Genomic DNA, 14,550 nt, shown 5'->3' with positions numbered 1-14,550 from the left:
TATATATGCAGCTATAGGGAAGGAGAGGTGTTAGCATTATGAATAAGGTATCAGGGAAGAGTGTGTGTGTGTGTGTATGTGTGTGTGGGGGGGCGGGGGGTAAGATAGAGAATTGAAAATGGGGGAGAAGAAAAAGCTCCCTTGGGAGTGTAGATTTCCATCCACGTGGAGGGATGAGCTGAAAATGGAATATATTGCATTGTGGAAACTGTGGGGATATTGTGGGATTCACTCTGTCAGTCCCACTGTGAGAGCCGGGGACTGTGGTTGGATCACCCCAGGGACGGGAAGGATGGAGACTCCCGGGAAGGGCAGTGAGAGTTTCCGTCTTGGGGAGTGCACCTGGGGCTCCCTCAGCCCTGGCTGCCCCTCAGAGCCCCGGGGGTCCCTTTGACAGCTGGGGGCCTGCCACTCTGCCCCCCTCTGCAGTCCGTGGGTCCTGGAGCTCTGCCTCCCGGATGGTGTCCGATCAATAACGTCCCCTGTGGGGGTTAATACTCTCCCGGGACGAGGAACCACTGTGCTAAACCTCGGCAGATGTCCTGCCACCCAGAGCAGGACTGACTCCCACCCGGACTGTGTTCCTGCTCCAGCCCGGAGTGTCCATGTGCACAGCTCAGCACCCTGGACACTCATCGCCGAGGGGCAGGGAAGACTTTTTTTTTTTTTTTTTTTTTTTGCTTTTTGGGTCACACCCAGCGATGCTCAGGGGTTACTCCTGGCTTTGCACTCAGGAATTACTCCTGGTGGTGCTTGGGGGACCATATGGGATGCTGGGAATCGAACCCGGGTCGGCCGCGTGCAAGGCAAACGCCCTACCCGCTGTGCTATCGCTCCGGCCCCAGGGGGGAGACTTTAGAGCGGCATAACTGCAGAGAAGAGCGTGAGTCTGGGCAAAGCGAGGTCAGGGCTGTGAAGAGACTCCCGTGACGAGCCTCTCCGGCTCCCCTGACCTGCAGGAGGCCCCCCGGACAGCCAGAACCGTAGTTAGGGGTCGGCCTGGTGCACGGCTGCTGTAGCCACTAGACTAGGCCCAGCAGTGGGCATGGGGATCTCTGATGCCCACCCTGCCCCGCCCGCAGGCTGTGGACGTGCTGCCTCGTCTCCACCTTCCAGCCGGTGCTCAGGGCCTGCGCCCCAGGCTCTCGAACTGCTCCTGCACACGGGATACCTCAGAGAGGCCCGAGTTGAACTTTCAAACCAAATTTCACTCTAACCTGTGCCTGAAGAACAGGGATGTGAGTCCAGAGGGGATTTGTTAAATGCAGGATATTGGCAGGGTTTGTAGGAGACGCTTGGAGAAAGACAAAGGATTGACCAGTGTCCAGCCTAACTGACAGGGACTGCACCCCTTCGACAGTTGGAGCACCGAGCCAGGAGTAGCCCGGGAGCACCACCGAGTGTGATCCAAAAGTACATACTCACAGTTGGCTGTGTGATGCTTGGGTGACAGCGTAGCCAGTAACTTGCTCCCGGTCACTCGTTGCCGTCGATGCGCTCTGGGCTGTCTCCAATTCTTCTCACCTGATTCCGCCCAAGTGGGTGAGAATGTCCTCCCAGTGGAGCCAAGTTAGAGACGCAGGGGTAGAGTAGAGAGAAAAAGTGAATTACTAGTTAAAAGTCTTATGTCAAGAGTAACAATGGCCCGCATGGTTGTTTTTTGTTTTCTCTTGAGCCCTTCAATATATTTTTAAATAAAAAATTTGGATGAAAATGCAAAAAAAAAAAGATTTCTTCCTTATCACATTTGCAGAAGATGCAAAGCTAGAACGTAGGTATTTGAATGACTCAAAGACCTTGAAAGATTGAAAGATTGAGTCACAACAAATACTGTCGTGAATGTGTTTTTCTTTCTTCTCTTAGAGAAACCGTAAATGTCAGCCTTGTCATTAAAAAAATCAGACAGTACATAAGGTTCCAAATGATGAAGTCAGCGTAATTTGTTCTTAGTGGAAATATGCTGGCTTGCTCCCAAGGGAATATTTGCTTAATGTGCATCCGTCCCCCTAATATCCTGGTGGCACGAACCCATTGATCAGAGCCTGTGCATTTATATCTGGACACAGGCTGTCAGGCTGACTTTGGAGAAAGACTGCACACATTTAAAATTACTTTATCCAGCTAAATCTACTGCCTCAGGGTTATAAATTATTTGAAGCAATAAAGCCAGCCAAGAGAGAGATGGCTTATTAGTACTGGGAGTTTTCTTTGCAGGATGGGAGCTGGAGAGAGCGTACAGGGATTAAGGGATTCACCTTCCGTGCAGCTGACTCCAGTTTGATCCGCCTCCGCCAGACTGGCTCCACTGAGGGGTCCCCTGAGCACGGAGCCAGGAGCTGCCCCTGAGTGTCACCAGAAATGATCCAGAAATCCACAAACAAAGTCGGCTGTGTGATGCCTGGGTGACAGAACATAGCCAGTAGTTTGCTCCTGGACATACGGTGCGTCTGATGCTCTCTGAGCGGTCTCTGTTCCTTCTCGAGGGTTTTACCCTGGAAGGGATCCAGCAGACTCCGGTCAGCTGAAAATGGACGGAGGCCTGGAAGCTTTGCACGAAGGCCGCAGTGGGAAGAACCACGTGTGTTTAAGCAGAGGAAGTTGAGGTTGATGCTCAGAGTCGCTTTTGGATATGCAGAGGTGGCATGTGTGAGTGTGCTATGAGCTGTTGTGTGTTCAAAAGAGAATGATGAGGCCCCACTGCTAGGATACTAGGAGTTCAGTGTCAGGCAGGGGGGAGGCCCTTTCTCATAGTCGCAGTGATCACAAATAGGGTTTGTGTTTGTTGACAGAACAGAGAGCATTTGAGAGTAAGAATGAATTCAAGCTGGCATTTGTTAGCTGGCTATCAGATACCGGGAGAATCTTTTCCACTCTTTTTTTTTTTTTTTGCATTTTGGGTCATACCTGGCAATGCACAGGGATTACTCCTGGCTTTGCACTCAGGAATTACTCCTGGCGGCGCTCAGGAGACAATATGGGACGCTGGGAATTGAACCCGGGTCGGTCGCTCCAGCCCCTCTTTTCCACTCATATCAGCACTGGCCCTGGGTTTCTTATGACCACCAGGATCATAGCCAATGGATTGTCGGACCCCCAGGCAGTGCTCAGGGCTGGGGTCGGGAGTGGGGGGCTGGCTACCTGAGCTACATCATTGGCCCTTTTCATTTTTTTTAAATTAATCTTCTTGGGGACCACACAAGGCACCCCTCAGGAGTTACTCGGGTGTGTCGCTTGAGGGTTGCTGCCAGCAGTGAGGAGCCGGGGGTTGGACTGACCCGCTGACATGCGTAAAGCACGTGCACTAGCCCTTTGACATGTCTCTGCCCGGCCCCCCTTCAGAATGGGGCTGGTTTTGCTTGGGGCCGCACCCGCCTGTGCTCAGGACGTACTCCTGACTCTGTGCTGAGGGGTGGCCCTTGCTGGGGCTCCAGGGACCATGTGCGGTGCTGGTGGCCAGATCCACTCGGATGCACCAAGGCAGGCCCTTATCCTTCGTGCTCCCTCCAGCCCCATTCTTCCGTTCTCTGGATCCCTTTCCACAACAGCATCTTTCAGTGAAATATTTCAAAGCTGAAATATTAGGCAATCGTGTATGATCAATCAGATTTGACAATTTAGTATTTGATACATTTTGTCATTTTAATTCCCCCCCCCCAAAAAAAATAGATCTTTTTCTATTGGTGAAGAATTGATCTTATTCTTGTCCTTTTCTCCTTTGTACTCAAGATGGCTGTGATGCCTTTTGTCTGTTTTCATAGTTTTACCACGTAGGTGTGCATCTGTGTGCAATGCGCTCTATTATTTTGAGTTTTTTTTCTCTCTCTCTTTGCATTGTTTTTCCATTTAACATTATTTTGTTACGTTGCCTCTGTTAAAACATGTAGACCTAGTTCATTACTTTCACCTACCCGAAAAGATATGTCATTATTTCTTCATTTTCCTACAAAAGAATTCTAAGTCATTTTAAATTCATTTTTTACTGTCCCAGTCAGCCCTGCAGTGAATAATCTTTAATGTATTAGAGGACTTTTGTCCATTGAGCAGGAATTGAGCAGGATGGCTTAATATTCCTTCCATCCCTGAGATTCAAAATTCATTTCCATTTGATCAATGATCTCTGGGGATAAAAAAAAATGAAGATGCTTTTCTGTTCAGGGAAACCTGCTTTGTAAAGATTCTGTGAACTTTTTCTCATCTAATTGCTTACAGTGCCATTTTTCGGCATCTGTACTGCTTGACTGGCTTAGACGGTCGATGACCTTTACAATGACAGTACATAGTTTGTGGGTATCATTCCCCACCCTCAGTCTCAGTATCAGCCAGCAATTGTCAGGAAGCTCATGGGGTCCCAGAGCTCTGGAAATCATTTCTTTTGCAGAATGGCTTTGTCCACTTAGGATTTGTGTGCAGGAATTGTTGTTTTTTTTTTCCTGTTCCTCCTTTCTGTTGAATGTTGCTCCTTGACAAAAAAAAAAAATAAGTGGGTAAATGCCACACGTGGCATGGTCGTCCTCTGTGTGTGTTTTATGTCTCCGTGATGCATTCCTAGGAAGAAGGCTCAGCTCAAGAAGAAAAGAGGCGTGCCTCAGATCAACGAGCAGATGCTCTTTCACGGGACCAGCAGTGAGTTTGTGGAAGCCATCTGCATTCATAACTTCGACTGGAGGATCAATGGCATTCACGGTGCCCTCTTTGGGAAAGGTAGCTGTCAACGTTTCAGGGCTCAGGGGCGGTTCTAGGAGAGCGATGACATAAGACTCTCCCGAGAGATAATTGTGCTCGCTCTCAGCAGTTCAGTCATCTCTGAGTTCAAAATAGTGTGCTAGGTTTCTGGTGCTCTCGCAGACAGTCTGAGGCACAGAGGCCCCGTCCTGCATGGACCAGACCGAAATAAGAACCTTTGTACCTCTGTCAAATTAAAATCATTCCGAAGTCCCAGACATTCCCATGCGATATCCTATCCCTCTTAGCTGGGGATTTTGATCTTTATTCCTGTGTAAAAGTCCTTTCCATGACTAAGCTTATGTTCTACATTGCATCATACGTCCCCACCCCCCTACAAATGGGGGACACGAAAATGAACTAATTTCGCTGTGTACAGGTCTAGGTTCTAGGGTTTTTTGTCTGGTAGTTTTGAGTTTTTGCAAATGATAAGGTAAGGTTATTAATGAGCAGAAAGGATTAATGAGGGTGTTTTTTTTTTGAATGTTATAAAAATCCAGGTTCTTCAGTTTATGCCTGCTGCTCTAGCAAATTAAGAAGAGAGAGGAGAGAGAAAGGTTAGGGACAGGCAGTCATTTTCAAAAACCTTTTTTTTCATCCTTCCCTTCAGCAAGAGAACTGGCTACCACTTAGAATAACTTTTTTTAAGTTAATTTATTTTTTAAATAACTGCTGAAAAGATCCATTCCATTATTTAATTGTAAGGGAAAGTATTACATAAATCCCATCAGTATTGGGGATTCAGTTCATTTGCAAAAAGCAATAAATAAACAAAAAAATGAGAGTAAATTTTCCCTTAGAAGTGTCAATCTGCTGTGAACTAAGCCTTAGCCCCACGCCAGCTGAGAAAGATCCTTCTTTCTCGTTTTATTTTTTCCCTTTTCGGGGGAGAAGCAGCATGACGTCTGCCATATTATGAGGACTATTAAGCAGGTACGAACGTGGTGGCGCGGGAAGGAGAAAGAAAAAACAGTTATGAACTTGAAATAGCGGGATGCGTGGGCAGTCTCGGACTGGGAACGATACCAGCTCACACTCTGCCGAGATTCGACTTGGGTGGCCACACTTTTGTGTGGCCGGCCGCTCTGCTGCTGATGGAACACGATCCGGAGGCCAGCTAGACTACTTTTGGTCCCAGCAACTGCTTGCAGCCATGTCTCTAGACTGTGAACTAAACCATAGCCCCATGCTGCTCCAGGAAGGGAAATGATGCAATTTCTAACATAAATCTCCCTGGACTTAATTACTAAAATACTAAAATACAGAAATCCTAAACCACACAGATCGCGGCCGCGTTCATATCTCATCATTCTCAGCAATGGAAAACTAATTATCAAATGCTTCCTTGTCAGTAGGGCTGTTTTTTGGGGAGGAAACTACAACAATGATAGTGAGTTTTGTGTTGAAATATGGAATGTAATCAAGGTAAAGATAAAATGAAGTGAAATTTATCAGCTATGCAGGGGGCGTGGGGGGGTGAGGGGGTGGGAGGTATACTGGGGTTTTTGGTGGTGGAATATGGGCACTGGTGAAGGGATGGGTGTTCGAACATTGTATAACTGAGACATAAACCTGAGAACTTTGTAACTTTCCACATGGTGATTCAATAAAATAAATAATTCATTAAAAAATGTCAGTCTGTGGGGCTGGAGCAATAGCACAGCGGGTAGGGCATTTGCCTTGCATGAGACTGACCTGGGTTCGATTCCCAGCATCCCATATGGTCCCCTGAGCATCGCCAGGAGTAACTGCTGAGTGCATGAGCCAGGAGTAACCCCTGTGCATCACCAGGTGTGACCCAATAAGGGAAAAAAAGTCAATCTGCTGGGCCTACTATTTCAGAATCGTCAGCCACTTGATAGTGTTTTCATGGTCAAGCAAGGAACCAGGGAGATTGTTCTTTTTGAATGATTACATATGAATAGCATTGTACTCTCTACCAGAATCTTTTGGGTTGTAAGGTTTTCTTATAGCCAGAAATATTGTTGAGTTGTGATCCTGTGTCACAGAAATGTGGTTTCTTGGGTTTGCGAAATCACCTCTGTAGGGAAGGTGTTTGGTTGATTGTTTGATTGTTGGTTGTTGACAGTACTGGGAGTGGTGGCATGCAGTGCCAGAACCCGGATGCCCTTGACTATGTGAGGCTTTGGGGCCCACAGACCCCTGGGGCAATGTTCCAGCCCTCTTCAGGGTGCTGCCCAGAATGTGTCTGCGGCTGCGGAGCAAAATCAGGAGGTGGAGAAAGGAGTGGGAAGAGGGGAAGAGAGAGGGAGGGCCAGGCAGTCAAAACTCACTGTCACTGTCATCCCGTTGCTCATCGATTTGCTCGAGCGGGCACCAGAACCGTCTCCATTGTGAGACTTGTTGTTACTGTTTTTGGCATATCAAATACACCACGGGGAGCTTACCAGGCTCTGCCTTGTGAGCAGGATACTCTCGGTAGCTTGCCCGGCTCTCCGAGAGGGACGGAGGAATCAAACCCGGGTAGACCATGTGCAAGGCAAATGCCCTACCACTGTGCTATCGCTCCAGCCCAGTCAAAACTCAGGGCTTGCCATAGTAGATTTCTCTGTAAGATTTCTTGTGAGAACAGAGTTCTGGTGGTTTTGGTGGGGGCAGGGGAACGTGGTGGTAGTAGGGACCGGTCCATACCAACAACTGTGTCCGACTTACAGTCGGTACCACTGCTGTTCAGCCCTGATGGGTATTCTGTTTTTCTCCTAAAGACCTACTTATGATCCTGAGTGAGACACAGCGGGGAGGGCATTTGCCTTGCATGCAGCTGACCCAGGTACAACCCCCAACATCCTATATCATCCCCCGAGCACCACCAGGAGGAAGTCCTGAATGCAGAACCAGGAGTAACCCCTAAGCATCGCCAGGGTGTGACCCAAAAAGCAAATTTTTTAAAAAAAGGATCTTCAGATGGGGAAATTCCACATTCCACATCCACTTCTGTTACAGAATCCCCTGTACCAATTCTTTAAACAATGAGTGCTTTATGTGTATATTTTATATATTCTTCAGAGTAACCTTGGCTCTTTTTTGTTGTTTTTTTTTTTTTAAGGGACCTATTTTGCCAGAGATGCTGCTTACTCCAGTCGCTTCTGCAAAGATGACATCAAGCACGGAAACACCTTCCAAATTCATGGTGTAAGCTTTCAACAGCGGCGCCTACTGAGGGCATATAAGTCTATGTTTCTTGCCCGAGTGCTAATTGGAGATTACATAAATGGGGATTCCAAATACATGCGACCCCCTTCCAAAGACGGGAGCTACGTGAATTTATATGACAGCTGTGTGGACGACACTTGGAATCCCAGGATCTTTGTGGTGTTTGATGCCAACCAAATCTATCCTGAGTACCTAATAGACTTCCACTGACTTCACTTCCAAAGCCCAACAGTCAAGGACGTTTTCATCTTCTTCTTCTTCTTCTTCTGTTTTTGTTTTTTTAACAAGAGGATTTGCTCTCCTGTCATCTAGCCACTAACTGTTATTTCTCTGACACTTTTGAAACCTGTGGAAAAAGTGGCCTCCATATAAACAGACATAGTGACTTTAAGGTTCATTTTTCTGATGTTTGGTTTCTGTCCATTACTCCAGGTCATATTTGTTAAAAAAGAAAAAAAAAAGATCGATACCATTGCCATGTTTAACACCAAAGCGCAGAGGTACCTCTTAAAAGTGGGGCAGCTAAATCTCGGTGAACATGGTCCTTCCAAATTCATGGACTTGCCGTGTGTGTTGCCAGGATAAACGTGTCCAGTTCAGACAGATGTTAGGCATATGTTCTAAGATAAATAGGTGTATCCCTTCATGGAATGTGGCAATTTGTGTGTGTGTGTGTGTGTGTGTGTGTGTGTGTGTGTGTGGAGAGAGTTGCATTCTTTTATTATCATCTGTCAGACAGTATGTTGCTTTGTGGGACTTTCAGTGGGAGCATTTGAGAGCCTTGGAGCCGTCCAAGTGCCCAGACAGAAATCAGAAATAAGAAAATCATTTGCAGTGTCACCTGACGAGCGGAAGGAGGAAATCATGGTAAAAAAAAAAGCCTGTGCACAGCTGTCCACCTCTCACCTGCCTGGCCCCTCTCCAATCTCCCCGTCTGGGGTGACAGATTTGGTGCTTGTCACCTGCCTGTGGCACACCAACAGGGCCTCCGAGAATGGCCGCACAAGTTACTGCACTTCAAAGACAGCATTTTTCTTTTATTTCTCTTTTTAATTTTTGTAAGCATGGATTGGCCTTGTGTTTCACAGTTCCCACAATGATGACTTCAAAAATTTTGCCTATTCTCTCACCCCGCACACACACACACACACACACACACACACACACACACACACACACACACACACACACCCCACTATCCACCCAGGACTTACGGCATTCACATTTCTTTAGGTGGTTGCTGTCCATTTTGGGTCACTGTCAAATGCATGGGCTACTTGTCTGAACTGAGTCCGATTTGTTCTTTGAAATCCTGACTGTCAATCTGCTTGAAAATGAATGTGATGTATAGCCCTGTTGAATGAAATTTGTTTACCTGTTCCATCTGTTTTTGCTATTCTGTTGTAAGGAGAACTAAGTCATGCTGGAACCAACTTTGTGCCCTAACGTGAGTTGAGCAGAAACTGGCAACAACTTTGGCAGAGATACTGGAGTGCGGGTGTCAGATGAGGGATTTCACTGTAGGATTGTCAAGAGATTTCACCATCTTGATTTTCAGAGATTTTGACTGATTCAAACCAAGCACTTAGAGTGAGTCTTCCCCAGCCAGCTTTTTATTTAAAAACTAAACGTTTTCCCTAATTAGGTCTAATACATAATTCTCTCTTTATTCTCTCCCATTCTGGTGAGAGGTCAGGAGGATAATATATTAAAGAAAAGCCATTAAGTGCCCCATTAAGCCATTGGGTTGTCCGTTTTAATCATTTTTAATTGGGAAGGCATCTAGAAATAACAAAAAATTAAGAGTCTAAAGCAAGATTAAGAATTAAGATTCTTTAACTGACATGGATCCCTAGATTTTTGGTTTTTTTTTTTAAATTATAGTCCAAACCACATGTAATTGTACATTCAGCAGTAAGAAACCCGTAGGCAAGTACATGGACAATGGTTGAGACCAAGCAGCAGCAAAGATTTCCTGACTCAAGTGCTGCAAATAATTTAGAAGCAGCATGTTTTAGAAACATGTGGAGATCATCAAGAAAGAGTAACGGGAGGAAAAGCCATCAGGTTTTCTTACGAGAGGAAACACACTGTGCCCGCAGTGTTGGAGACGGTGGGATTTCAGATCCCGAAGATCGTTTTTGTCTATTATTTACACAACCCCCGCCACCAGCGCCATGAAACAGTGAAAGACGGCCTCACTTCAGCATTGCTCTCGCTCCCCAACTGCGCATGATTGCTTCTTCCATCACCAGTGGAATCACCGTTGTGACCTTTGAGGATTGCTTTTCTCTCGGACACGTGCGCATCCTGTCTCGAAGTGACTCGGAGCCCAGGGTGGAGATGTGCAAAGACAACTGGTACAAACTCGGAATTTCCGTAACGCACAGGAGCGCATTGCCGGACACACCGTCAGGAAGGGCAGCATTTGGGATTTTCGTCAGCGAATGTCCCGCCAACTCCCTTTTTCTAGGAGAGTGGATCTTCATCAGTTGTCTAACTGTGACTGGGTAGCATTCATTGATGTCAGAATTCTGATTTGGGGTGTGGATCAAGAGACAAGAGACGGAATTGGGACTCATCATCGGGACATTACACTCGACAACCACGTGTCATCACAGGGTATCATCAGCAGAGGGAGTGAAGAGAAGTCACATCAGATTAGTGAATAAATGATTTGAATTATTCCAGATTGAATCAAGCCTAGCTGATAATGACTTTTCTTTTCCATTTTGGTGATAGCAGCCTCAGGGGTTTAAAAAAAAACCAGATGTGTTTATAAGAAAACCGTTTCATAAATCTTGTGGTTCTGAACAGGCAGTTTTTGTATTCATGCTGCATTTCATTTCTAGACATTGTTACAGAGGATGATAATGAATTTGGTGCCATTTTTGATATATGACTATATTGTTTTTACATGTGGTGATTAAAGCTTTCCATGTCAGGTCTTGGTTGTCTGCGGATTCCGTGTATGTGTTGCTGTGGTTTCTGGCTCATTTTACCTGGCATTATTTAAACCCATTTGCAGCCTAGACATCCCGAACTCCGGAGGAGTTGGTTGCCTGGGCCTTATTACATGGGGGTCATCTCCGGCTCTCCGTGTGAAATATGAGTAAAGGCTCATGACAGAACCTGTGGGGCATCATTTATTCTGTGCTGCTGCAGATTCCAAAACAGGTCAAAGAAGGGTGCCCGCAGTGTCCCTTGCTCTGGGTACCCCCCACCCTTGGCTCGAAGGGCAGCTCTGGAGGGGGGAGTGTGTATCTGCACAGCTCAGAGCACTGTATTTTCTGCAGTGTCTCCCGTATACCTACAGTCATTCGTTTCTGAAGTGCTTTAGACAGTGGTTTTATCTTTCAACCTACACTGCTCCTCCTGCCACACACACACACACACACACACACACACGTGTAAGTTTTAGAGCATAGAGAATTGTGAGGCAGAAGAGCCATAGTTTCCCTTAGTCTAATTCCAGTTTTCCAGGAAATCCCACCCAGTTATATTATCAAGACTCATGATGATGAAAATTCGGCTGAGCGTTGTGATGTGTTGCTAAACTGTTACTCTGGCATGGAGGTACTTGAGGGAACCGCCCAGGTTGCCAGGAACAGCACTGGGAGCAATCTTATAGGGGTCCCTGTGGTGTGCTTATGCCTCCCCTGGGAAATAAACAGTCGTCTTTCTTTGAGGAAGAGAGTTCTGTTTTCCAGGATGTATGCTATTTTGCTTAAAGTAAAGAGGCATTGTGCTTCTAGAAGGAATTCTCTGCAAATCCAGAAATGCATCATCTGGTGACCTCATCATGATGGGAGTGCAAAAGACTGTGGCTTGTGTACATTTGGGGCCTCGGTAAATGGACGCAGATGAAACCAAGCCCTGGGATGAGCAAGGCTCTTAAGAGAGTCAGTCCGCAGGGCTAGTGTTGAGGCGGCCTCCAGCACCCACCCCACTGCCAGTTTACGTTGCATATCTGCGTGTCTGGGTGAGGACAGTTGGAAGGGGGGCACTGCCACGCATGCTTCCTTCATGGACCCAGGTGCCATCATGTAGTGCGTGATAGTGCAACAGAAAAGTGGAAGGTGATGGGGAAGAGAGCAAGGTGAGGGCAAAGGAAAGGCTTGTTGAGGGCTAGAGGATCAGCACAGTGGGCAGCAAGGCAAACGCCCAACCCGGGTTTGATTCCCAGCATCCCATATGGCCCCCCGAGCACCACCAGGAATGATTCCTGAGTGCTTGAGCCAGGAGTAACCCCAGAGTATCGCTGAGTGTGACCCAGAAAGAAAGAAAAAAATGAAGACTTGATGAAAATGAGTTTGGGTTAGAAATGTCATCAAAATGAGTTTACTTTTACCCAATTAGAAATTAAGCTCCCATTTGACCCAGCAATACCACTTCTGGGAGTATATCCTGGAGAGGCAAAAATATATATATAGGGCTGGAGCAATAGCACAGTGGGTAGGGCGTTTGCCTTGCATGCGGCCGACCCAGTTTCGATTCCCAGCATCCCATATGGTCCCCTGAGCACTGCCAGGAGTAACCCCTGTGCATTGCCAGGTGTGACCCCCCCAAAAAAATATATATATATAGTAGAAATGACATCCGCACTCCTATTCATTGCAGCACTGTTTACAATAGCCAGAATCTGGAAAAATCCCGAGTGCCCAAGAACAGATGACTGGTTAAAGAAACTTTGGTATATCTACACTATGGAATACTACGCAGCTGTTAGAAAAGATGAAGTCATGAGATTTGCATATAAGTGGATCAACATGGAAAGTATCATGCTAAGTGAAGTGAGTCAGAAAGAGAGGGACAGACAGAAAGATCACACTCATCTGTGGAATATAAAGTAACAGAATGGGAGACTAACACCCAAAGATAGCAGAGATAAGGACCAGGAGGTGAGCTCCATGGTTTGGAAGCCAGCCTCACATGCTGGGGGGAAGAGGCATCTCAGATAGAGAAGGGAACACCAAGTAAAGGGTGTTCTGAGGACCCGCTTGGGATGGGAGATACGTGCTGAAAGTAGACTATAGACCGAACATGGTGGCCACTCAATACCTGCATTGCAAACCACAACATCCAAAAGGAGAGAGAGAGAACAAAAGGGAATGCCCTGCCACAGAGGTGTGTGTGTGGGGGGGGATATAGGGTGGGGATGGTGGGAGGGATACTGGGATTATTGGTGGTGGAGAATGGGCACTGGTGGAGGGATGGGTACTCGATCACTGTGTGACTGGAACGCAAGCACGAAGGTTTATTACTGTCATTGTACCTCACAGTTATCCACTCATAAGAAGAAATGATTTTCCTTTTACCCCTGAGCGGTATGATGCTAGAAGGGACTTGGAGAACCAGGTTGCCCTGCCTCTGGGGGAGAACTTAGGGCGCTAGTGGGAGCGGGAGGGGCAGCAAGGGGAGAAGTGAGCATTTCAGGGGCTTGTGAGGCCGCCGTTAGAAAGATGCCATGGTTTTGCTCATGGCCAGCCAGCCGGCTCCCTGCTCGAGCGGCTGAGTCTGCCGGAGAGCCGACCTTCCGTTTTCTCAGCTAACTGCATGGCTGTCACGCACCCCTGCAGGCGCAGCGCTGGGCGTTCTGTAGCTCAGCACTGAGCTTTGGTCTTACTCCCTTGTAAGTGACTAGTCAAAGATTGCACCCCGGGGGTCGGCCAACGCCAGCTGCCTGCAGCTTTGAAGCTTTGCCACAGTCACTGGGCTCGCTTTGCCGTGTCCCGGGAGACCCACGTCCAGAATCAGACTCAATCTTTGCTGTGATACTCATTCTACACCCAGACTGAACTTCGCTTGTGTGTTTGTACCCTCTCCCAAGGGGCTCCGTGGGCTTTGGTGTTTCCCAGGAAACGTGTGGAAACTGCAGGCATTCGAGATCCCTGCTGGATGGACGTCCTGAGGGAATGGGTGCTGGAGCCCAGTTCCTTCTCTTCACTCCTTTCAGGACACCAAACAGTGGCATGGGAGCCATGCACCTGCCTGCCTTTGACTAAGGCAGATAACTCACAAGAACGGGGGGTGGTGTCCTTTGCACAAGCTGCTGCTGACCAAGAGCTGATTGGGAGAACAAACGAGGTAACCTCCGAGCCTTCGAGGGATGCATTTTGAATTTGGGTTAAGAAAAGACAGTGGCGGGGACCAGGGTGCATCAAGAAGCAAGAGTCTGGGGGCTGGAGCGGTAGCACAGCGGGGAGGGCGTTTGCCTTGCACGCGGCGGACCTGGGTTCAATTTCCAGCATCCCATAGGGTCCCCCGAGCACCACCAGGAGTTATTCCTGAGTGCAGAGCCAGGAGTTACCCCTGTGCATCGCCGGGTATGACCCAAAAATCAAAAGAGAAAAAGAAAAAGAAGCAAGAGTATGGGACAGGGAGGGGGAAGAAATGGACTTGGTTTGCCCAGAATCTCAACAACGATTTAGTCCCCACTCCCACCCAACCCCTTTTTATTATTATTATTATTATTTTGTAGCACAGCAGCAGGGCGATTGTCTTGCATGTGGCTGACCCAGGTTCAGTTCCTCTGTCCCTCTCAGAGAGCCCGGCAAGCTACCGAGAGTATCTCGCCCGCACAGCAGAGCCTGGCAAACTCCCTGTGGCATATTCGATATGCCAAAAACAGTAACAAGTCTCACAGTGGAGATG

The 14,550-nt window shown here is 47.4% G+C and overlaps 1 protein-coding gene across 11 annotated transcripts in view; it reads left to right on the top strand.

Moving 5' to 3' along the window:
• The window catches only part of PARP11 (poly(ADP-ribose) polymerase family member 11), a 60,082-nt gene extending 49,240 nt beyond the window's left edge, over window positions 1–10,842 (top strand). For 10 of the 11 annotated variants that reach the window (XM_055142401.1, XM_055142400.1, XM_055142404.1 and 7 more), the window contains 2 exons: window positions 4,550–4,701; window positions 7,790–10,842. In XM_055142401.1, coding sequence (XP_054998376.1) covers window positions 4,550–4,701; window positions 7,790–8,106 — 469 coding nt within the window. In that variant the 3' untranslated portion in view covers window positions 8,107–10,842. Of the gene's footprint in view, window positions 1–3,726; window positions 3,768–4,549; window positions 4,702–7,789 lie in introns of all 11 variants that reach the window. The other variant, XM_055142399.1, reaches the window with a different exon arrangement.
• Window positions 10,843–14,550: the final 3,708 nt, after the last annotated feature.

The sequence above is a fragment of the Sorex araneus genome, chromosome 6 (genome assembly GCF_027595985.1).
Source record: "Sorex araneus isolate mSorAra2 chromosome 6, mSorAra2.pri, whole genome shotgun sequence".
NCBI classification, from domain to species: domain Eukaryota; kingdom Metazoa; phylum Chordata; class Mammalia; order Eulipotyphla; family Soricidae; genus Sorex; species Sorex araneus.
Note: the sequence above shows the minus strand (reverse complement) of the source record. Positions and strands in the feature narration are given on the sequence as shown.